This window comes from Chelonia mydas, chromosome 1 (genome assembly GCF_015237465.2).
Source record: "Chelonia mydas isolate rCheMyd1 chromosome 1, rCheMyd1.pri.v2, whole genome shotgun sequence".
NCBI lineage: Eukaryota > Metazoa > Chordata > Testudines > Cheloniidae > Chelonia > Chelonia mydas.
In genome coordinates, this window is record NC_057849.1 from 121,406,637 (window position 1) to 121,432,180 (window position 25,544).

The window sequence follows — 25,544 nt, forward strand, 5'->3', positions numbered from 1 at the left end:
CCCTAGTTGCTGGTAATTGACCACTCCTTCAGTCTGGAGCGAGCAGCAGGGAGATAGAGGAAATGGGTATAAAGTAGGGCTGTCAATCGCAGTTAACTCTTGCGATTAACTCAAAAATTAATCATGACTTAAAAAATTAATTGCAGTTTTAATTGCCATTTTAATTGCACTGTTCAACAACAGAATACCAATTGAAATGTACTACATATTTTGGATGTTTTTCTGCATTTTCATATATATATATTGTATTCTGTGTTGTAATTGAAATCAAAGTGTATATTATTTTTGATTACAAATATTCATAAAAATGGCTAACAAAGTTTTCAATTCACCTCATACAAGTACTGTAGTGCAATCTTTTTGTCATGAAAGTGCAACTTACAAATTTAGATTTTTTTTGTTACATAAGTGCACTCAAAAACAAAACAGTGTAAAACTTCAGAGCCTACAAGTCCACTCAGTCCTACTACTTGTTCAGCCAATTGCTAAGACAAACAACTTTGTTTACATGTACAGGAGATAATGATGCCCTCTGCTTATTTACAGTGTCACCAGAAAGTGAGAACAGGCATTTGCATGGCACTTTTGTAGCCAGTGTTGCAAGGTATTTACGTGCCAGATATGCTAAACGTTCATATGCCCCTTCATGCTTCGGCCACCATTCCAGAGGACATGCTTCCATGCTGATGACTCTTGTTTAAAAAAAAAAATAAAAAAAAATGCATTAATTAAACTTGTGACTGAACTGCTTGGGGGAGAATTGTATGTCCCCCTGCTCTGTTTTACGTGCGTTCTGCCATATATTTCATGTTACAGCAGCCTCGGATGATGACCCAGCACATGTTCGTTTTAAGAACATTTTCACTTCAGTTTTGACAAAAACGCAAAGAAGGTACCAATGTGAGATTTCTAAATATAGCTACAGCACTCGACCCAAGATTTAAGAATCTGAAGTGCCTTCCAAAATCTGAGAGGGATGAGGTGTCGAGCATGCTTTCAGAGTTCTTAAGAAAAGCAACACTCTGATGCAGAAACCACAGAATCCAAACCACCAAAAAAGAAAATCAACCTTCTGCTGGTGGCATTTGACTCGGATCATGAAAATGAACATGCATCGGTTCACACTGCTTTGGACTGTTATTGAGCAAAACCCGTCGTCAGCATGGATGCATGTCCTCTGGAATGGTAGTTGAAGCATGACGGGACATATATGAATCTTTAGCGCATCTGGCACATAAATATCTTGCAACACCGGCTACAACAGTGCCATGAGAGAGTCTGTGCTCACTTTCAGGTGACATTGCAAACAAGAAGTGGGTGACATTACCTCCTTCAAATGTAAACAAACTTGTTTGTCTGAGCAATTGGCTGAACAAGAAGTAGGACTGAGTGGATTTGCAGACTCTGAAATAAGTTTTATTTTTGAATGCACTTTTTTTGGTACATAATTCTACATTTGTAAGTTCAACTTTCATGATAGACATTGCACGACAGTACTTGTATTAAATGAACTGAAAAATACTATTTCTTTTTTTTTTACGGTGCAAATACTTTTAATCAAAAATAAAGTGAGCACTATACCCTTTGTATTCTGTGTTGTAATTGAAATCTATATATTTGAAAATGTAGAAAACATCCAAAAATACTTAAATAATGGTATTCTATTGTTTAACAGTGTGATTAATTGCACGAATAATCACGGTGTGATTTTTTTTTTTTTTTTTTTTTTTTATCGCTTGACAGCCCTACTATAAAGTCCACAGTGGTTTTTCTGTGAAGAAATGGGATTAATGTCTCGGAGGAGATGGACTAGCAATGTGAGGCTCCCAGTCTGGTGAGGGTGGGATCTCCTCGTGCTCAGAGGAATTGGGGAGGCCTCAGTAGGCAGAAAGGCTCTTGTCTGAGGGGAGGGAGCAGGAGTAGGGAAGGACATGTAGCTTCTGCTGTGAGACAGTGAACAAGGGCTGTGTGTAATTTTTCAACCCATTGCCCCAGTTTAGAAAGCCTTTTTTAAGAATACTTGACTAATAATTGACCACATTAAATGTGTTAACAGGTTGGTTATTGTGTTAGGGGAAGGGAGAATGATTAAGACTCCATTTAATACACCTGCCTTCTCTCAAATAGGATATCTGGGTTTTCTTTGCAGGTGTTCCGGAAGGACCTCATTAGTGCCATGAAACTTCCAGACTCTCACCATGTTAACCCTGATGAATATTACCTCTTTGCGGACACATGGAAACAAGAATGGGAAAAGGGTGTTCAGGTCCCAGCCAGTCCCGACACGATTCCACAGCCTTCTCTCAGGTAATTGGTCTTAAACATTGAATGTATTTGGTACTGAACAAAACATAAAACGAGTCTGTCTGAAAGGATTTACAATCTAATTGCAGCTAACGCTTGCTTGATTGCTTGCTTAGTATACTTAAACCTGTGGTACAACTGTCTCCCAAGTCCAAAAATCTTTTAAAATTAAAATATTACCAATTTGGAGTCAACGTCAGTGGTGCTTGAGGCTGGGAGAGAATAGGCAGATCTGAACTGAAGGAAGAAAGCAAACATGCAATACTCAGAACTAGGATCAAACTAAAAAACAAAAATGCTTTCTTTGAGCATTTGGTGCACTGCATAAAACAGTCATCTAACTTATTGTGACCAAATAAAATTCCAAATAGAAAACAGTATTCTGTTGCACTGGTTATATTCCATAAATCTACCTATAAAAACAGGACAATATGAATTGTAATAATGCAGCAAACACTTAATCCTCCTCGGACGGGATGTAGTCTCCAACAGTGATTGATATCTGTCAAAGCTTCAGAGGAAGGTAAGAACCTCCCAGAATCATTTTTTGGGGGCATGTAACCTGTTTCTGCCCTGACATAAGAGGCTGGGAATTTTCACTGTAAAATAAATATATTACAGTCGGGGGTGTGTGTGTGTGTGTGTATGTATGTATGTATATATATGTGTATATATATATATATATATATATATATGGATGGAAATGCTATTCAGTCTCCTAAACACTCTACCACTTCTATTACATTTACCTTCTATTTTACATTTTCCAGTTTAATTGCAGGATCAAGGGCATTAGTTATGCATTGGTGGACCTCTGTGCACTAGCAGAGCCTCTTTGACTTTGGGGCTTAAATAATTCCAGTCTTCAGAGTTGCTAATCATTTGTGAGCCCCTCCAAGAAGACCTCTAACCACTTTTTTCCTTTTTGAAATGTGGTGACTGACACTTTGCGGATCATCCAGACCAGTAAGGGGTTCTGTCACCACCTGCCCTGTAATTTTGGGGCTTTTTCGCAGTATCTCTATGGTTCAGATCTCCGACACAAGTAGCCAACTCACAAGCAGAAAATCTCACCCTGCTTTTTCAGCCTAATTATCCTTGCAAGGTGATACTTGCAGTCTCAAGTCTCCCCAAATCCATCCTCCTTGAATTTTTAAGTACCAGACAATTGGATAGGTCCCCTCTGATTTGTCATCCCCAAAGGCATGAAACTAGACCCCCCCCCCCAGATACCAGCTTTCTTTGGCATATACACTCTGTATAGTTTGCACACCAGAGACCTATTTGAGGTATAAATAAACCAACAGTGTAATTAATAGAAAAAAACACCGATTCAAAGATAAAATAGTATGGGAAAGTGAACATAAAGATGCAATCTCAGGCTTTACTCTTCCCTTTTAAATAAAACCCTCTTTCTAATACAAGTTATGTATTGCCTTTTAACAGCTTCCCAGCGTACCTCCAGCATTCATGGACAGCCTCCCGCTTAGACTATCTCTCAGTTTCTGGATAAAAACTCTCCATTTTAAGCCTGCTTTTAAAAGGCTTTTTCTTTTTTCTCTTTGACCACAGTGACTTTATGATTCAGGTTAAGATTTTGTCGGGTTATTTTTAGGAAAAGTCATGGACAGGTCGTGGACAATAAACAAGAATTCATGGAAGCCATAGCCCCCCGACCCACGGAGGTGGACAGCTGGAGCCCTGAAGTCACAGAAGTCACAAATCATGGAATCTGTGACCTCTGTGACAACTCATAGCCTTACTCGTGGTTATTCAGGATGGGGGAATCCCCTCTTGACTTGGTATCCTGTGGGTGGGATGTCTCCTCATAAAGTCTAATCATACATCATTTGTCTTTTTCTGGGCTGGACAGTGGACTGTTTACATGAAACAGGATTCAAGTAAAGACCTGGCTTGGGAGGGGCCCCTACCTGCTTGACTGCTCACTGCCCTGCTGTGAAGTGTAGCTGAAGTTGTTGTACAGATTGAACACGGTTTTGGTATACATAAATACATAGATTCATAACCATCGTTTGTATACATATCTCATAATGACCATCACGTTCAGAACATTACAAGCTTTCATAAGACCTTACTCAATATGCTTTTGTAGTACAATAATACAGTATGCAATCAGTTGGTTCAACTGCTCATTTGAACTGCTCATTCCAAATGGAATGTAATATTTGAGAAGCAGGTATGCAAAAATAAAAGTGAATTTTGACATAGTTCAAAATTTTCAATGTTTTAAGCACCAGTGGGTGAGATTTTCAAAATAGCCTAAGTAATTTAAGAGCACAAGTTCCACTGAAGTTAGTAGGACTTGTGTTCTCAAGTCACTTAAGCACTTTCGAAAATCCTACTTTTAGGTACTTAAATTTAGGTTTTTGACCGTAATTTCATTTTAATGCAGCACAGTTGAGCGTCCTAATGGTGTTTTGTTTTAACTCTTGCAACATGCTGAATATAATCTCTTTCCTGAAGTATTATGAAAATCAGTTAGTTCAGAATCCATCAGTAAGAAACAGTTCTTTTTCTGTATTATGCATGGTCTTACTGCTTAGTTAAATTTCATCCATCTGTCTGCTCAGTTCCTCAGGCTGAGTAGAGTTGTCACAACTTCTGTATAGTTTAGTTGTTGCCAAACTTCTTTCTTGCCACCAACCCTCTTCTCAAGCTAGCTGCGTACTATACAGAAGTGCAGTGGTTTGAGTACTGAAACCCCAGAAGATTAGGAAAGAATAAACTCTTCTTACACAACAGTGTTTGTTTAATGTATGGTGGGGGTTTTTTTGTTTGTTTTTTAAGCAAGGATGGATGAAAACATCGATGCCAGGTCTACACAAGTAAAGATTTGCCAGTATAGCTGTGCTGGCAAATCCTCCTAGTGTAGGCGTGGTCTATACTACCAGAAAAATGCTTTTTCTGGTAATCGTTTATACTCGTTCCTGAGCTAAACAAGTGCCTTTGACAACATATTTATCTCGATATAACTGTATTTAGCTAGGGCTTTTGTGAGTACAGAAATGTAAAAAAAAAAAAAACAAATAACCCACTCGTAACTGAGCTACTATACCATAGCAGTTTCTAGAAAAAGGAGGAGGAGGAAAAGAAACAGCTAAGCGAGGAGGAGAGGCAACAAAGGAAAAGGGGGAGGACGACAGGGCAGGAAAACAGTACTTATTCTAACACTGGTAACTCACATTGCCCAGTAAGAATTGTGGGTCATCAAAGTTCAGAGAAATAACCCAAATATCTATTTTGATGACTTGCTAGACTACCACATAAGTGTACTCTCCTCCTTTCACAAGAATTTTCTTCTCTTTGCTTGCCTAATTCTACAAAGCACAATGCATTTCACATATGGAAGTATTCTGTTCAGTCTCCCACTGCAGCCCTTTCATGTGTAGACCCTCTTGCATTAAATACAGAGAGAAACTGACTTTTTGTCTAAGATTAGCTTTTCCTTTCACATAAGGCACTCTACAGTGGGCTTCATTACTGAAGCATCTGGTGGGACGAAAGGACACATAGGTCAACATTCTCCCTTGTTACCTGGTTATTTTAGCTATGTTCTTTCTCCTTCAGTGTCCACTTGGCAACAGATTTCTTCTTACACACCCAAAATAATACTATAAGCATTGGCTTCTTTCTATAAGGTGTCGTTTGAAAATGAATGTAAATAGGGACTAATTATCCAAAATGTGGAGCATGCATCTATTTTCTTCCCCTTCCATTGCCAGACAAAATTCTGTTGAAAAGGACCAGTTATCTGCTAGATCAGGGGTCAGCAACCTTTCAGAAGTGGTGTGCCGAGTCTTCATTTATTCACTTTAATTTAGGTTTCGCGTGCCAGTAATACATTTTAACACTTTTTAGAAGGTCTCTCTCTATAAGTCTATATATTATATAACTAAACTATTGTTGTATGTAAAGTAAACAAGGTTTTCAAAACGTTTAAGAAGCTTCATTTAAAATGCTGATCTTATACTGCCGGCCCGCTCAGCCCGCTGCCAGCCTGGGGTTTCGTTCACCTAGGCCGGCAGCAGGCTGAGCGGGGGCCTCCGGCCGGGACCCCGGGCCGGCAGCAGGCTGAGCGGCTCAGCCCACTGCCAGTCTGGGATCCTAGCCCTGCCCACACAGAGTGGGTATCTATCTTCTCCCTGGTTCTAGCTCATTCTCTTTCTCTCTCTGTGCACTGAGCTGAGGGTGGGAGTGCACTGAGCACAGGGTCTGTCCAGAAGCTAGAATGAGGGAGGGGGCTCAGGGTTGGGGCAGGAGGTTTGGGTGTGGAGCGCTTACCTGGACAGCGCCCGTTTGGCGCGTGGGGTGCAGGTGGGAATGTGGGGGGGGGGTGTAGGAGCTCCCATTTGGTGTGAGGGGTGGGGTGGGAATGTGAGGGGTGCAAGAGTCGGCATGTGGGGGCTGGGTATGTGAGGGGGGTGTGGGAGTCAGGGCATGGGGTGTGGGGGGGTGCAGGGGTGAGGGCAGAGAGCTGGGAGTGTGTGTGTGGGGGTGTAGGGGTCAGGGCAGAGGGCTAGCGTCCTGGGGGCGCTCCCAGCCCCCTGCCCAGAGCGGCGCTCCCAGCCCCCTGCCCAGAGCGGCGCTCCCAGCCCCCTGCCCAGAGCGGCTCATGGCAGGGGGCTGGAGGGGATGTCCCCGTCCCTTCTTTGCCTCCTTTCCGGAGCAGCAAGCGCGCTGCGGCTCCGCTTCCTCCCTTCCCTCGCAAGGGCCAGGGCCATCAGCTGATCGGTGGCAGGGAGGGAGAGGAGGAGGGGCAGGAACCCAGCATGCTGGGGGAAGAGGTGGGGGGGGGAGGGGGGAGAACTTGCCTGCCCTGCAGCAGCAGCTGCCAGGACCAAACTTATTCACCCTGCCCCCATGGGGGCGGAGAGGGGTGGGCAGGATTTTTAATGGCATGCTGCTGCCTGCTGGGGTCCCGGCTGCCGGCAGGCAGCAGCATGCCATTAAAAATCGGCTTGCGTGCCATCTTTGGCACGCGTGGTATAGGTTGCCGACCCCTGTGCTAGATTATCAATCAGGAATCTAATTGTCACAAAGACTTCATGTTACAGTTTAGAAGAAGGCTTGAACAAAGGTGTATGGAATTTTATGTACATAATGTCTTCTGCAACTTCATAAACAATTCCAAAATGGTCCAGTTGAAGGCATGTGTTTGTCCATTTTTAAAATTTAATTAAAAACTAGAATTAATTTTGATTTCAAATTAAATTAAGACCCTATTATATAATTTAGAAAACTATTCCATATACAGAATTAATCTTTTTTTTTTTTTTCTTCTAGGACTTTTCATGTATGGAAGTGACACTTACACAGTAGTCTTGAAACATGAGTTGTCTGGTCAATACGGTGTGATCTAAAGACTTTCTGATCATCAGTCCTCTAGTTCACTGAGTCAGGGCTCAGTCAGTAGGAACCAAAACTCCACATGACAGCTAGTGACCTTAACAGAGTTCCTGAACAGACTTTTTCATTGCAAAAACACTACCCTGGCGCTCTTGTCAATCATTGGGCCAGTGGAAGTCAGTGGAAATGGAGGGCATTTTGCATCTGATACCAAACGCAACCTCTTCTGGAATGGGCTGTAACCAAAGAACTATAGCTAACCATGCCATTTCTCTTAATTTTGCATTTAGGGTTGTAGCAGAAAAGGTGAAGGAAGTACTGTATACACGACCTAGGAAGTACATCCATTGTTCCAGCCAAGAGCCCACAGAACCTGGTTACATCAATATTCTGGAACTGGCAGAATCTGTGTGTCGCTATGACTTGGATGACATGGATATCTTTTGGCTTCAAGAATTAAATGAGGAGCTTACAGAAATGGGTAATTTTACAATACAATTTAATTGTTAAAAATTGAGTTGAGAGTTCAATAAGTGGTCTTGGGTATTTGTAGAGATGAGTTTAGAAGAAAAATGTTAGGGAAAAATAACATTAGAATGCTGATATTCTGTCAAGAAAGCATTTACAGAAGTCATTTGCTACATTAGCTTAATTTGAAAGATTTACAAATTGAGGCTAAGAACTTATTTCTTCATATCCTTCATGATTATGTACAGCTTTTGCGGACTCAAAACAAATATCAAGTGGCTTAGAAACCAATTTAAGTCCCTAAAACTTGAAATTCCCCTTGTGCACAAGAAAAAAGCTGGTATTTTCATTCCTTATAAATATGCACGGTATCGCTACAAAATGTGGACTTGTAGTTTGACTTTGAGGCAGACAGTCTCTGCCTCCTGGAGCTTGCATTCTAAATATACAATACTCAGGATGTTGTGACGATCTGATTTTAGTGTTGCAGATCCTTTTAAAACAGGCTTCCGTTACAGCGGATTTACATTTAATCTGAGTGGACAAAGTGTGTGTGGGGGTTGGGTTTGTTTTGTTTGTGAAGACGGGGTGATATGGAGAAAAGCCAGATTCTTTCATCACCGCTTGATAGCGTATTCATTTACCATTTTATTAAAAATGAATTTTTCCCTGCCATCATGCTAATCACTCTGGCAGTATACTAGATGTGTTGGGTTTTGGAATATTTTGTGGGATTTTATAGCAAGATATAAACTTTTTCTGATCGAAAATTACTCTTGGGAGCAAACGACTTTTTGAAAAGCACATTGTACCACGTGGCATTGTAGCGGTTTCTCTTCTGCATGCTGCTCTATTTGCTTAAGTTGTGGTCGTAAAGAAAAGTTACTGTAGTTTAGCTTTTTACTCAAAGATTTGGTTTGTTTATTATTTTGATAAAGTTCACTGGCTAACTTCAAAACTATACTAAACCACATGTAACTAGTGGATAATAAACATTTTGTAAATAAATATTTGCGTCAGGATTTACATAATGATGAAAAAGTGGGCTCGGTTTCCTTTATTAGTTGATAGAAGTATTTCTCTTTTGTGTTTTCCTGTGTCCTATCTTTACTCATGGATGGTGTATGCATTCTAATCCCCTCCTCTCTTGCAGGATGTGGGCCCCTTGATGAGAACACAATGGAGAAGACAGTAGAAGTCCTGGAACGGCAATGTCATGAGAATATGAACCATGCTATTGAGACTGAGGAAGGGCTGGGCATAGAATACGATGAAAATGTGATCTGTGACGTGTGCCGGTCCCCTGACAGTGAAGATGGGAACGATATGGTGTTTTGTGACAAGTGTAATGTTTGTGTCCATCAGGTTTGTGTTAGAAGAGATGTTGAAATTGTTTTTGTTGGTGGGTGTGTAATCTGAACGAGTTTTAAATAGCAATTTGGAGGGCTTTTAAGATCTTCTAGACATGGAGACTGCAACTGCTTGAAGGTGGACTTTTGTATTCCTACAAATAGACTTGATTATGCTGTCTAGCACAGTGAATATCGAAGTGATGTGGTCTGAGGACAGGGGGAATGCAGGTCTAATCCCAGCTCTGGCAAGCACTTTTCTGTGGCCCAGCGCAAATTCTTTCCCCATCTTTAAAACGGGGATGATACTTGCCAACTTCACAGGTATACTGTAAGGATGAATTAGTATTTTAAGGTGCTTTGAAGGTAGAAAGATGCTAAGAATTATAGAGCCTTCATTAAGGAACTGACTGGGGTTTTCCATCCTTGTTTGGCCAGTTAATTGGGGCCAGAACCACTCTGAAACCTGCCGAAAGCTGGGCATCAAAAACCAAATTTAGGCACCTAAGTACGTGGACTGATTTTTCAGAAGTGTTAGCAAGCTTCTGGCCAGTACCTGTCAGCCAGGGATGTTTCTTATTATGATATTGCAAACATTAATTTGATCTTGCAACTGGATGAGTTCAGTGGGGCAACACACGAGTACAGGGATTCTTACTCGTAGAACAGACTGCAGGGTTCTGATTTCTAGAGTCCTTTTTTGGAAGAGATGATGCTATAAACTTTTTGAAATTAGACTAAGACATCTCTTATTATGTGACAATTATAACTGAACACTCAGTGAACATAACTTACATAGACCTCTTAAAATCATTCTTTGTTGCGCTGGACATTAGTGTTAGCTGGATTAGCATAGTAACCATTATCAAATTTTCCCCTGGTTTTTTTGGTAACTCTAATTTAGCAAAGCTCTGAGCGAATGCATTGACTTGGTTAGTCACCACATTCACAGAGTCAAATGGTGTAATATAGCATCTTTTGTAGTCTACCCGTCTAGATAGCACAAAAAAATGTAACTGCGGTAGTTTCTCTCTAATTTATTTCATTAACAAAAAACCCTGAAGCCACTCTTCAAAAAGTCAGTTTTTCTTACCCCAGGTCTACGCTACGCACTTACGTTGGTATAACTGCATCGCTCAGGGGTGTGAAAAATCCACACCCCTGAGCGATGCAGTTATATCAGCCTAAGTCCCAGTGTAGACAGTGCTCTGTCTACAGCAAACATAGCTACTGCCTTTCGGGGAGGTGGCTTGGAGGTGCTCCCCCGGTGGTGTCCTCACATCTTCACTGAAGCGCTGCAGCTGCGCCAGTGCTGCTTTTTAAGTATAGACCCGCACTTTGGGCTTCTCTACGCTTACCTTTTATAGCGCTCTAACTTGCTGGCTCAGGGGTGTGAAAAATCACCCCCTTGAGCACAGCGAGTCTCAGCACTTTAAAGCGCTCATGTAGACAGGCTCCAGCACTCTGAGCTAATCCCCTTGTGGAGGTGGATTACCAGGAGCTCTCTCCCAGCACTTGCGCACGACCACACTTGCACTTCGAAGCGCTCCCGTGGCAGAGCTTTGAAGTTTCCATTATAGCCAGACCCTTAGTCTAGGCTTACTAGAATAAGAAATGAAGCCATTAACTAGAAAATGCCGAATCAAAGGAATTTGAAATTGGATTTAAGGTGCTAAAACAGTTTGTAAAGTGAGTAGTAGTAGGAGTAAAAATCTACGTGTGAACTTAATATAAGAATGGCCATACTGGGTCAGACCAAAGGTCCATCTAGCCCAGTATTCTGTCTTCTGACAGTGGCCAATGCCAGGTGCCCCAGAGGGAATGAACAGGTAATTATCAGGTGATCCATCCCCTTTCGCCCATTCCCAGCTTCTGGCAAATAGCGGCGAGGGACGCCATCCCTACCCATACTAAAAGCCATTGATGGACCTCCAGGAACGTACCTAGTTCTCTTTTGAATCCTGTTACAGTCTTGGCCTTCACAACATCCTCTGGCAAAGAGTTCCACAGGTTGACGGTGCGTTGTGTGAAGCAATGCTTCCTTTTGTTTGTTTTAAACCTGCCTATTAATTTAATTTGGTGACCCCTAATTCTTGTTTTATAAGGAGTAAATAACACATCCTTATTTACTTTTTCCACACCAGTCAAGATTTTATAGACCTCTGTCATGTGCCCCCCTTAGCTGTCTCTTTTCCAAGCTGAAAAGTCCCAGTCTTATTAATCTCTCCTCATATGAAAGCTGTTCCATACCCCTAATTTTTGTTGCCTGTTTCTGTACCTTTTCCAATTCCAACTTAAAATATCACATAAAATGAAAAGCTGACTCGCTAAATCATTTCTTAAGCAAGAGCTCCCTCTGTTGGTTTTTTTAGAAGTACTGTTACATTTTTCAACCTTGCCACTCAATTGTTTTTTAAAGTTTAAGTGTTTAGAGATTAATTTGACTTTGTTTGGTGTTTGTTATAAGTATTTTGACAGACTCAAGGAAAGAATTTTTTCTTCCTCATTTTGCTCGTCTTTGTATTCTTATGCTTAATTTTGATACTCAGGTCTTGAAGTCAAAAAGCCAGCATGAGAATATGCATTTTTGCAGAACAATAAGGATAGACTTTCTCATAAGGGAATATTTTAAAAATCTGGATTTTATCTAAGGGGAAAATGTCTACTACAACTTTTTTAATAGTTCAGATTGGAAAATTCACTTTCCATAGCCACTGTACCTCAGCATCCTTGCAGGTATTATTTTGTTACTGTATGTTCTCTCTAATGCCTAAGTGCATGTGTGATATTCCTGAGATGAGCTGAGTTGCTGTGTGAACTTCAAATTTTCAGATGTTTCTGTGACTATAATTAGAGATTTTAACATGTGTATTGTTTTAGTCTAGAAACACTAGCTCTGTGAAGTCTATTGAGTGCCTTGAGGCACTAGAATCCTTAGGGTTGGTTGGCATTAGGCAGACTTAAATTAAAAACAAAAAATCAGACAGTAGTGTTGCGGGCCCTAGTGTAGACAGAGCTTCTGATTCTTTAAGCTCTGTGTCCTCTAGTGCTGCTCAGAACATCTCTAATAAATTGAGTTTTAAAACCGTGGCTGCAGCTAGTGGCCATCTAAAAGTAGGGATTTTGACATTGCTAACTCTGAAGCAGGAATGGTAGGAAACTTCTGACAAACATCTGTTAATAAACAGGGCCTTAGAGTAGTCACGTGAAATCAGACATTTGTGGAAAAAAGTAGTTTGAGACTTTCAGCACATATATATTAAAAATGAGTATCGTTATCAATGAGGATCTCTATTTCCATTTCTTAAACTTTGCAAACCAGGCATTCCTCAGAGCTGGAAATAGTGGACACACAGAAGATTCTAGGTTGTTTCCACAATTTTTGCTGCACTCTGCAATACTTTAAAAAATTGTAAGCCTCCATTTAGAAGAAAAAATTTCAGTTGGCAGGATACAATCAACATAGTTATGAACTGCTGTGGTAATCCTAACAGTCTCCAGCAAAACAGCTGTAGCAAAGGTGTGAAGATTTGGGGGGGGGGGGGGGTTACTACCCTAAGTGACCTTCAAAACGTATACCTGGAACCATTGTAAATGGTATTATTAATCACAGGAAATTGCTATTTTTTTCATGTAATTTTTTAATTTCTTTTATTAAATTTTCTAGAGCTACCATTGTAGAAAGACAAATGGAAAAGTACGGATCCTTCAGCACCATGTTTTACATGTGTATATTTTAACATAAATTTTACAAAGAAAAGGGAAAATAATTTGTAGGAACCATAACTTTTGCGTCCCTTGACTTTGTTTGAACTATAATCCTAGCTTTTTATGGAGAGATTATCAAAGATACAAAGGACGGTTAGTGCCTACCTTTTATTGGCTTTCAGTGGTAGTTGGGTACCAAACTGCTCTCTTTGCCTCTGAAAGCCAACCACCCCATTACAATTAACATTTAATTTGTGTCCATTCTGGTCCGTGTGTGTTTGATAAGGAGGTACTAATTACATCCAAGAGAAAGTGTTGTGTTTGGATAAGATTTGTAGAATGTAGTTTTTTAATAATATGATAGTCATTGATGTAAGCCTCTGATATTGTCTCACCTATACGCTGAAGCAGAGAGAATTTTCCTTTGTCCCAAGGCATGTTACGGAATCTTAAAGGTTCCCGAAGGCAGCTGGTTGTGTCGCACTTGTGTTCTGGGAATACATCCTCAGTGTCTCCTGTGTCCAAAGAGAGGAGGTGCCATGAAAGCTACTAGGACAGGGACCAAGTGGGCACATGTGAGCTGTGCCCTCTGGATTCCAGAGGTAAAACTAATTTATGTACCTTTTTTTTTTCTTTTTTTTTTTTTTTACAAATTCTTTCTCATCATTATCCTTACCCCATACTGTGCCCAATCTTAATGTTGAGTTAAGGGGATAATAATTAATACTAGATGATGTTCTGATGAGGTTTGTATGATTTATAAAAATTGGACCATCCAAGTCATGTACTGCTAAGAATAGCATTCTTTTCCTTCCATTTATTGTAGTAAGCACTCTTTAGCCATGTTACAAGCATCTGACTGACTTACATGGAAGCATTACTGTTGCAAGCCACCACAATTTATGAACAATTACTTATTTAGTTTTCCTTCTCTTTTACTTACACATTGACTTATTTCCTGATAAAATAGCATGTGCATCCTCAGTGTAATATGTAGCTACAGAGCAACGGTTTTTTGAGTGATTTGAATTTTTCTGTTCTGTGTAATATTTTTAACAGTTGCTGTGTACTTTACCTGGTTTCACAACGTTGCATAGTGACAGTGATTGTTCTGAAATGAGAACATCATTTAAATTAATGCAGTATGTGCAAAGTGTGTTTTCAGATCACTGGACAGTAATTTTTAATTTCCAGTTACAGAAATTCTCAGAAAATTACATTATTATCTTGGTTAAAAAGAATTTAATCACTGCTAAAGTAGCCTTACAAATTCAGTGAGTGTAACAATGTTTTATCTTTCGAAGTATCCTAAATCTCTCAATGAAAGAAGATTAGAGCATTTATAAAACGGGCTTTACAGTCAGAAATCTATGTAAGGAGATGGATTATAAATCAGGAATTTCATTAATGTGAAGGAATATAGATTTACATAATTGTAATGAGACTGGAATGATCCAAAAATTGTGGTGGTGGAAAGATGGATCAAGATTAATATTGAACCATAGGCTAAGCTCTAAAAAGAAAAGGAGTACTTGTGGCACCTTAGAGACTAACCAGTTTATTTGAGCATGAGCTTTCGTGAGCTACAGCTCACTTCATCGGATGCATAGCATATCGTGGAAACTATACGCTAAGTTATATACAGGCTAAGCTCTGTGTGCATTCCTACCTGCTGGACTCTGCAGGGTCCCAAGCCTCAAACTCCTTCAAGCCCCCGCTTTCCATCACTGCTTCTCACATTTCTTTGCCAGTTTACCAGATGCTGTAGCAATGTAGTTTGATTTTACTGGAGGTATTTGTTTTCTTACTAATGTACTAAAAAGTAGATTGATTTTATTTTTTTTAAACTGTCCTGATAAATGCTTCCTGCACTATTGTTGTTTGCAGGTTAGCATTGCTTGCCCAGAAAGGATGGAACCAATCACAAAAGTGTCTCACATTCCGCCAAGTCGATGGGCTTTAGTCTGTAGCTTATGCAAACTTAAAACCGGTGCTTGCATTCAGGTATGTACCAGTTCTGCAATGACTTCTGTCAATCTGAGCATGAAAAACAGAATTTGGATTTAAATAGCATTTTTCACGTTCCTAATGCTTCATAATGGCAGTGACTGTTTGCAAACGTGGCACCTGCCATGCTCTTAGCAATAGCTCATTAAACAGTCTTGGACATTTGGAAACTTTTGAGCTAGAGCAGAGATTTTCAAAGTGTGTGTGAGGGGGAGAGATGAGATTATCAGGGGGTGAGGGCATGTGGACCTGACTGGGCCGAGATCAGCAGGGGGCTCTGTCTGTTAGAGGAAGGGGAAGGGGCTCTGTGCGGGCTTTCTCAGCTACTGGGACCAGTCTCCCTGTCCCTCCTGGTCTTTCACTGCTGCAGGAGCCACCAACCGGCAGTTACCCTCCTCTGCCGAGGAGGCTGGCAGGGGACCAGAGGGGTGCACCTGGTGAGTACTGACCCTCCCCCTTCTGAACCCATCAGCCCTTCAGTGAGGCCTGGGGACACAGAGCCCTGTCTGCTTCCCCTGCCATACAGAGCCTGTGCAGGGAAGTGTATGGGGCCACACTGAAGGGCTCACAGGCTCAGGAGGGGGTTGGGTCAGTACTCACCAGATGCAACCTTCCAGTCCCTGGCTGACCCTAGCCCTTCAGCGTGGCCCTGTTCAATTCCCTTGTGTGGGAAGGAGCGAGAAAGGCACCTCCTGCCCTTGGCCTCCTGGGTGTCAGGCACACCTTCCTGCCCTGTCTCTTAGAAAGGGGTGGAGGGAGAGGTGTATGCAGGGACCTGAATCTCTGAAGTGGGCTCAGAAAAAAAAAAAAAAATTGGGAACTCCTGAGCTAGTGTCCTGGTCAAGACAAAGAACTGCCTTTGAATAAAGCTATGAGATGTTTAACTACCAAGTGGACAATTGCCAGAGATGGACAGAAGTGTCTTCAATTTAACATCTTACTCACAGAAAAAAATAAGTTCTAAATTTACATTCCTTTTGAAACAGGATGTAATTATAGGTTCTGTGAAATCAGAGGAAGAAAATACTGGAACTGTTAGCCGGATAACCCAGTTCCGCTTAAATTTGGTTTTGTCAGATGTACTAAATATTTATATGTTTGAATTTCCCTACTTAAGATTAAATTACAGTTTCTATTATAACACTTATTTTTATGGGATTTTAATGTGGAAGAATTGACTTGCTTTGGGATGAAACTTAACATTGTTTCTCAGCTGAGGAGTACTTAAGGCTCATTAAATTTTTAAGTATAACATGGAAAAGTGTATTTAAAGGGGTGGGTTTTATATAACTTAAGCATTCCTTGGTCCTTTTTCTCCTTTTGTTGCTACTATTGGCTGACTCTAGTGTTTCACTCATAGTGCTCTGTGAAAAGCTGCATCACTGCCTTTCATGTCACCTGTGCCTTTGAGCATAGCCTAGAGATGAAGGCCATTTTGGACGATGGGGATGAGGTCAAGTTCAAGTCGTACTGCCTAAAGCATAGCAAAAACAAGCAGAATTCGGTGCCTGACGTTGAGGAGAACCCCAAGAGCATGGCAGACCAGAAGCAAACAGAGAGTGAGAAAACTAGTTTGCGTGCTCAGAAACTGAGAGAGCTGGAGGAGGAGTTCTACTCGTTAGTTAAAGTGGAAGATGTTGCAGCAGAACTGGGCCTTCCTAAAATTGCTGTGGACTTCATTTATAATTACTGGAAATTAAAGCGGAAAAGTAACCTTAACAAACCATTGTTTCCTCCCAAGGAGGATGAAGAAAATGGCTTGGTGCAGCCAAAAGAAGACAGCATTCATACCCGCATGAGGATGTTCATGCATTTGAGGCAGGATCTAGAAAGGGTAAGAGTTTGGATGGTAAAGGTTTTTTTGACTACATATCTATAGGTGAGCGAGGTTCTTGCCTTAAATGCTGTGCTTAAAATTTCTTGTAAATGCTTTTTTCAATTTTCTTATGATGAAATCAGAAGTGTATTACGTCCAACTTTGTCTGAAAAGTCCCTTGACGTCAGAGTCCGAGAACTAATGTGTAAACTTCTGCCAGAAACAATTGTGGTGTTGATTTCGGCACAAGTTTACAATTTTATTTTTTTACAGGAAAATTATTCAAAATGAATTTTTTTTTAATGTGGTGATATTTTGAAATGTCTGAAATGAGGACAAAATTTTCTGAACTTACTGACAATTTTTGTGGAATATTTCAACTTTTTGTCTCATTTTGGGGTTAAAACAAATGTTGGAATTTCTTATAGGACAAATTCTGATTTTCGAACAGGTCTAATTGTGTGTCATGGGGAACACTCAGCAAATATTGTTCAACAAAACATAGGCTGTTTGTGTGTCACAACATTTTTGACATTTCATCAAGAGATTTAGCACCTGATTCTGCTACCATTATAGTGGGTGGAAATATTGCTATTAACGTAAACGAGTGAGTGAAAGTAGAGGGCTATAACCCCTGGAATAGTCTTAAACCCCCCCCCCCCCCCCTCAAAAAAAAAAAAAAAAACCTATTAAAGCGATCATCCAAAAGGACTAATTCTGAAAGCCTTTCAAAACTGGCAAAATTGTGTGGGAATTGAGAGCCTCATTTTAAAGGTGACCTGTAAGTCACTGTGTCAAATTTCAGCAATATGAGAGCTAAGCGGCCAATAGCCAGACTGACTGGGGGACCTTAACTTGAATCTTATTTAAGATTCATGAAGTCCCCATGTCATTATGGTTTTCTAATATGAAAAGTGTGCTGTTAAGAAAAACAAACTATTGTATGTTTTTGTAAAATGTATTACTTTATAAAATTGCAGTAGCTTCAGAAAAACACAATATGGCTGTATTTAAAAAAAAAAAAAAAAACACTTAGCCTTCCTGCAGGCTGGTCCCACACAATTGCAGTACTAGTGGGAGTAATGTACCAGAGTAGCAGCTGGTGATCTGAATGGGCTATGTGGTGTGGGGTTTAAGAAAGGAGGGCGGGAAGTGAGTTCTAAAATCTGCTTGATGGCTCTTCTTTTAACCTACTTATTTGTTCACTTGTTGCTTATATAGATGGGACTTTGACCAACTGCTTTGCAGATCGCTTTTAGCATCTTTAATGATTTAAAAAAAAAATCCTTGCAATTGAAAATACTTGGCTTATAGTTGCATATGATTCTATGAAATTCACCATGGAGCTTTTTGATTATAGGGCTTTCTTTACATGTGTGAAGATGCTTTGTTCGAGAATTCAAATGTTAATGTAACATTCTTGACCACTTTTTAAGAAAATTCTAGAATTTTCTTTTTTTTAATCTGTAGGTACGGAATCTCTGCTACATGGTGAGCAGAAGAGAGAAACTGAAACTGTCCCACAGTAAAGTACACGAACAAGTCTTCAATTTGCAAGTCCAGCTCATTAATCAGGAAATTGCAGCAGGTAATCTATACATACAAAATACCAGTAATTGTATCGGCTAAAGATTCTGACTCTGGGTATGTCTGCCCCAGGTCACTGTTGGCATTTTAAACACTGTGAACCTGTGTTTTTAATGGGCTCTTGTGAGTATGCACTCTCCTTGCCAGCTTTCCTAATTAGTGGCACATGCAGAGCATTTTCATCTTCTCTAGAGTCATACTTTGGTATCTCATCTGTATATGGCACCCCATAAATATCTAGGATAGGATGGAATACCAATCACTGTAGCATCTAGGCACCACAGCTGTATTACTGGTATCTGCATCAGGCAGGTTGTGGGATTTTCTCTTTGGGTTACTGTTCTATACTCCCATTTTCCCCACAGTGGCTATATATTGCACACGTCTATTGGTCGCTCCCCAGTTGAAGGAAAATTGCTCACTTACTGTTAATTATTACCTTCAGACAGAGATGGGGAGAATGATTGACAGAAATTCACACTATTCTCATGTCTCCTTTCATAGGTCATGAATGTTTCAAACGAGTTTCTCAGTTTGCAATTTGTCATTTTTGTCCACCCCACATAATGTTTTATGAAGTTAAAAATGGATAGTAGCTGCCCTGGAACGCTAATGTTCCCAAAACAACTGTGTGCCTTGCTTTTTCTAGTGAACGTCATGAAACAATGATTGAAGCTTCTGGAATGAGGAAGAATATGTACTCTATATGATTATTTTTAACTGAATGCAGGGGCTGTGCGTTTATATAATACAGTCTGTAATATATTGGGTGAAAAACGTTTTAAAGCATACCTAGCTTTATACTATAAATTTGAAGAAAAAACTGACCTTACAGAATAGAAATATTAAAATGCTTCCATAAGTTCTGTTTGGTGCTTTGGAACAATTTAATTTTTAGTTAACAGCTTCTCCTTAACATCCTAAATGCACCTCAGTAGTAATTGTTAGACTAATTAAAAATGCTCCTTAATGTGTGCGCGCTCTTTATAGGCAGGAAAACTATTAACTAAGTTTAAGGAAAGTCTTACCACCTTTTAAATACATCTTTTCTGTTTTCTCTCTCAGGCCATTCACTGACAAGTGCACTAGAGAACACACTGTTCTACCCACCTCCCAGAATCACCTTGAAATTAAAAATGCCCAAATCGGCGCTGGGTGACTGCAAAAATAACTCGATGAAACCTGGCAACAGACCCCTTTCTCCTGACAACATCACCGTTTACAACAAAAGGAACGTGCAGATGTCAAAGGAGTCATTTGAAATTAAAGCAAAATCATACTCTAGGTATCCGCATGACAACCGAAGTAATGGGTTATTGGTAGGGATTGGCAAGACTAGGAATGAAACAAAAGATTCTGGACCTGCACAGTCACCAGAGTTTCATCGTGGGCAGTCATCTGGTAAACCATTAGCACTTCAAGCTGCATTGCATGGACAGTCTTCCATTGGGAATGGAAAAATGCAGCAAGAGAACTCAAGACTTAAGAAATCCAATGGCTTAATGGGCAGGGCTGGAGATGTAACTCAGAGAGACAGGTCCAGCCAGACACCATATGAACAAGAATCTGTGCTCACTGCTCATTTGGCTAGTCAAAGCAATTTTAGAAAATCTACAATAGAACATTTTAGCAGGTCCTTTAAAGAGGCTACCAACAGTTTGGTGAGGACCACAGAAGATCTGAGGTGCTGTGAAAAGCCAACAAGGAGGCTTTCAACAAAAGAACGTTTGTGGAGCAAGCAGACTCTTGAATTCCAGACAGGAGGAGCTCCATACCAGGATAATGATGGGTATTGCCCTGATTTGGAGCTAAGTGACTCTGAAGCTGAAAGTGATGAGAATAAAGAACAAGTCAGATTAAGGAGAAGCAGCTCAGAGAGAGAAAGCCAAAGTAAAGACTTTGGTAGAGATTGTCACAATAGAAACAAAAAAAATATAATTTCTCACAGTTCAGTACAAAGGTGATTATAAACCCCTAAGGGGTAACTCAGCCTTTGCATAATCCAGTGTATTGGCGCAAACCTAGGCATCAGAGGGTTTCAGAAAACAGTGTAGGATTTACATTAGGAAGAAATGCAGTGAAAAAGAAGAGAGTAGTTTTCAGTAGTGAATTGGCTTGCGATTTGAAAGGGATAGTCAAGGTTGTGTAGAAATCAATATGCTTTATTACAGGTTAACATCTGGGAGAGTATGGAGCTGTTAATCTTTGCATAACTCCAGGAGCTGCTTCCTTTTTACCTGCTTTTGTGTAAGGCATTGTTAAAAATGTCAATTTTGTGCTGCTGGACCAGGTGTTAAAGGAGTCCTTGCATTGCTCTGTAACATGCTGTAGAAGATTAATGCAGACACTAAAACTGCATTCCTGTTGCACCTGGAATATGACCCTGATCAGCAAAAACTTAAGCATGTGCTTAAAACTTTAAGCACATGAATAGTTCCATTGACTCCAGTGGGAGTACTCACACACTTTAAATTTAAAGCACATGTTTAAATTCTCTGTTGGATTGTGGTCTAAGTGACTACTAAATGGGGATCCTGTTCTGCAGAAAGGTTAGAACTCCAGTGATGCTTGTAACTCCTCTCTGCCGTGTAGAAGCAAGCATCACAAATGCTGCCAAACTCACTGACCTCTAGATGTGCCCCCATACTTTGCTCTGGCTAAAGGCTGTGTTTCTCTTGACAGTAATTCACTTTATTTTGTAAATATTCAACTTCTAGTACTTCAGTTTTTTTTATCTTTGTACATAGTTGCTTGTTGTGGGATGCACTTGTAAATATTTTACCCAGCTAACAAGTAAAGATGACTAAATTTGTGGATAGTGTTTACAAAAGTAGATGTACTACTTCAAAGAAAAATGCGATTTGACACTTAAATTTTAGGCAATCACCGATGATGCCAGGTTCCTCTTGAAACTTGAGGTTTCACATCTGGAGGCATTTATACCTGGTATGTTAAAAAATAAGCTTGAACTAAAAATCATTTTGTCTGACCTTTTTTCTATGGGCTAAAATTTCCAAGCCTAGGTGACTAAATAGGGGGTTTAGGAGCTTAACTTTAGGAACATAGGTTTGAAAAAATTTAGCCAGTCATTATTTGAAGCACGTTTTTATTGCTAGATAAATCTGGAAACATATGTAAGACCTATGACTACGTTAAGCTGCTTAGCCACCTCTACTTAGTTTCTGTTTCCCAAACTAAAAGTGCTTTGCACAAGTTTTAAAAGTTGCAAATGCTAATATGCTAACTTTCACCCAACCTCAGCAAAAAGTCCCATTTTCTTCTTTACAGCATGTGATTTGTTTTGTTTAAATAAAAAAAAAAAAGTAAGTTCTGTTAACCAAGAGTAATTCTGTCGTGTGACTGATGAAATGGGCAAAGTCCACTGTCCCGCATCAAGGGCTGAAATGGAGCATAGGCATTGCAGAGAGCCTTGCATTATAGCCTCCTTTGCTTGGGATGAATTTCATTCAAAAAGAAAATGTTAAACTCCCAATATAAAGACGTTTAGCAGGATACAAATGACAGCTTGATTTTCTTAAAAGCCTTAATTTATTTTATTTTATTTGCTCTTAGTTTGGGAAAGTACAACAAAATACTTTAGATGATTTAACTTGGAAATTTTCCTCACAATAGTTACTGGTCAGGGGCTAGACAACACTTCAGTAGGGAAATACAAAATAAACTTTGCAGTTCTGTGCTCTTTGTTTCATGAACCCTTAATTTTCTTTCTTGTCTTGATTTTCTGTATATTTGTGTAATTTGTCTTTCTAGAGATGTATTTTCAAATTTTCTTTTGGTGTAAATATGCAGTAGCATTTTTAGGTTTCCATATATTTTATTTTAATGGGAAGTACTTTTTGTTCCTAAGCCATGGGTCATTCAGAATGAGTAAACAAATATCCACACATTTGTATTCTAGCTCTGATTCTTAGTTCTCCTTCAATATTTATTATTAATCCTTTTTCTGGCCACAAAATTATGTGCAGCTTATCTTGGGAACATTTATCTTGGAGGCCAGCAGAGCAGTCATGTTTCATGTCCAGCAGCATATGAAAAAGATGAGGGGAGGGAAATGGTGCTTCAGCAAAAATTCAGATTTTTGCTTCATTGGGGATGTAACTCTTTCCAGTGGGGGCAATAGTTTTGCTATTTTTACATGATTTTAATAGATACATGAAGGAGCCCTTGGTTTTGTAGTTCTTAAATATAGTCCCCAAAGTGTACTTGCTAGTTTTTATTGTGTGTTTGGTGGCTAACTGTTTGAAGTATTACCTCTTAACCTTATTTGTTAATTTTGTGTTTTGCATTTTGTTTTTATATATACACACACGCGCACACACACACAATTTTCCAAGATGGAATCAGTCTTTTACAGATGTCCCCTTTTTACAAGTACTTTTTCATTAAATTATGAAACTGCTAACAGTATTTTTATTTGTTGTGATTTATTCAGGGCTTTATCCTTTGTGTGGGTATGTTGCTAAACCAATCAATTTACCAAAAGTGATTCCATACTTGTCAAGTGCAAATTAATATTTTTGCATACTCAGAAGCATTTTAATGAGTTGGTGCTTTAGCAAAACTGTTTCCCGCACAACCTCCTGAAAAAGAAACTCCAAAGATGGTGATTGGACAGGATACTTTGGAAACTGACCTCATCCAGGCTTATCTGGTAAACAGTTAACTTTTCTGTTTTTTATTACTGGCCATCAAGGTAAACATACAGGCAGCTTACCACACAAGCCGTACTTAACACTTGTGTTCCTCCTTCACTGTGGAAAGTGACCTTCATTTTTGCCTGGCTGGGTACAACTAAAGATGGGTGAAAAATATAAATGGGCCATGTACACTTGTTCACACACAGACATCGTGCTGTGGTATGGTACAAATGAGGTGGATGGTGCTTCGGGATTAATGGAGCTAAGCCACATCTCTGTGGGTTTTTTTTCTTATGTACAGCACCCTGAAGTACCACCTGCTGTCACTGGCTGGAGCTGCAGCACACCTGGCTACTGTTGAGCCACTTCTGGCTCTTCAGGAAATAATTTCATGCAGCAAAGGCAGAGAACAGGAATGCAGTTTCCAAGGGGCTAGCCCCTCAAAGGAAAAGAGTAGGGCTGTTTGCCTGTTAAAGGGATGCACCCTGAAAATAGTCACCAGTCCATTCCTTTCTCTCTCTCTCTCTAAGGTGGAATAGATGTTTTCATTTGTTCTCCCCTGAGCTGGAAGAGTAAATGTACCAAAAGATTCCAACCCCTCCCTTCTCTGCTCCCTCTGTCACAAATCAGATTCCCCAGCTGGGTTTTCCAACTGCAGCCCTCCAGGGTTTTATCTTCACTGTCCCCACATTTGGAAGCAGATGGCTAGCAGCTTCCAACCTTTGACTTGCTCCCCCCCCCCCAAAGACCTGTACTATTTTTTTTATCTGGTCCTGACTGGCAACAAACACTGCTTTCTTCAGAGGCCACATGAGATTTGTTGAGGATTAAATCGGGACAATTAGCCCCCATCTTTTTTAGGCAAATGGTGGTTAAGGCAACTCAGCTGATTCCTAAGTGTCAGGAATCTGCCTGTTTTGATTCCCAAAAGAGCCAAAAAAGAAAGGGAAAATCCCGAAACAAATGATCTTCCCTACTCCATTTGTATCACATTCACTGATTTAATCATAGCACATGCATATGTTTTACTGATGACCGAAACCTTCCCTAAAGTACTTACCCCACAAAGCACCACACCGCCCTGTCACTGCTCAGACTTCCTGCTAGCTTTGCCCCTGCTTTTCCAAACTCAGGAAGAATTTTGAGTGTTAAGGAGCGTGTGTGTGGGGGAAACAGTGTATTCTTAGCATGAGTGTGTTTGGTTGGAAGAGTTCACTGCTGACCAGGGCCAGATTAATACCTTTAGAGGTCCTAAGCACTGAAAAGATTATGGTGCCCCCCCATGTTGTTCAAAATAAAAATACCGTAAAATAAAATGTTTTGAAATGACACAAAACTTACATGTATGCTGAAATTAAAATAGCTTCTTTCTAGATTTTCTGATTGTAAAATTCTGGATAAATTCATCGAAGCTGACTTGACGAAGCATGTCTGCTTCCATACACAATAGGGAAAGTGAATCAAGTCTGTCCTGACACATTGTTGTTCTCTGAGGGTTTTTTATTCTTTTTGGCTGAGAAAAAGAGCATTCTGCGGAGCAGTAATCATCAATGTTAGAAAAACACGTAGTGCGATCTCTACGTTTGAAAATACACATTGTGTCATGAAGATCCATGTGACTGAATTTCATTTTTCCTGTTTCATTAAACTTCGCACGCATGCAACAGTGGAACTGCTGTACTTCAAAGAGATTCATGTTCAAGTCAGCAGGGTATGAGTCAACTAGCGTTTGGGAACATTGTGAATACTGTTCGTCAGATAAGTCCATATCGTTTAGAAAAGACTGTCTACTTGATACTTTTGTAAATTTCACCTTTCCTCTTCATATGAGCTTCAAGTGTATCAATTATAGCGTAGTAAGTAGATACGCAAAATTTGTCTCTAGGATTCAATGCTGTTTCTGTTGCACTGCTATCCTTTGCTTGTTTTTTCCTGATTTGCTTGCGGGACTGGGCTTCTTTGTAATTAGTATCAGGCAAGATATCTTTTGATACGTCTTCAAATCTTTCGAAATCATTCCTCAAAGTGTGTAAGTGGTCTGCTAATGATTGACAGAGGTCTGGCACACGTTTTCAAATTCAGTTCTTTTTCTTGGAGAGCTTGACTTGTGTGGTAAAAGTGTTGTAAAATTTCATTCCACATGGTCAACATGAATTCAAACTCTAGTTCTTGCATCTTGTTTGCAATGTGTTCTGCCTCTCGTATAGTTTCTCCCTTTTGTGATTGGTCTTCAGCTATACTTCCTAATGCATCCACAGTCTTTGAGTAGGACTCCAGAAT

The 25,544-nt window shown here is 40.0% G+C and overlaps 1 protein-coding gene across 10 annotated transcripts in view; it reads left to right on the top strand.

Moving 5' to 3' along the window:
• JADE3 (jade family PHD finger 3) overlaps window positions 1–23,034 on the top strand; it is a 105,832-nt gene extending 82,798 nt beyond the window's left edge. For all 10 annotated transcript variants that reach the window (XM_043537713.1, XM_037899011.2, XM_037899041.2 and 7 more), the window contains 8 exons: window positions 2,150–2,307; window positions 7,962–8,152; window positions 9,293–9,504; window positions 13,631–13,798; window positions 15,084–15,200; window positions 16,564–17,037; window positions 18,490–18,607; window positions 19,672–23,034. In XM_043537713.1, coding sequence (XP_043393648.1) covers window positions 2,150–2,307; window positions 7,962–8,152; window positions 9,293–9,504; window positions 13,631–13,798; window positions 15,084–15,200; window positions 16,564–17,037; window positions 18,490–18,607; window positions 19,672–20,570 — 2,337 coding nt within the window. In that variant the 3' untranslated portion in view covers window positions 20,571–23,034. The remainder of the gene's footprint in view (window positions 1–2,149; window positions 2,308–7,961; window positions 8,153–9,292; window positions 9,505–13,630; window positions 13,799–15,083; window positions 15,201–16,563; window positions 17,038–18,489; window positions 18,608–19,671) is intronic.
• The last annotated feature ends 2,510 nt before the right edge of the window (window positions 23,035–25,544 follow it).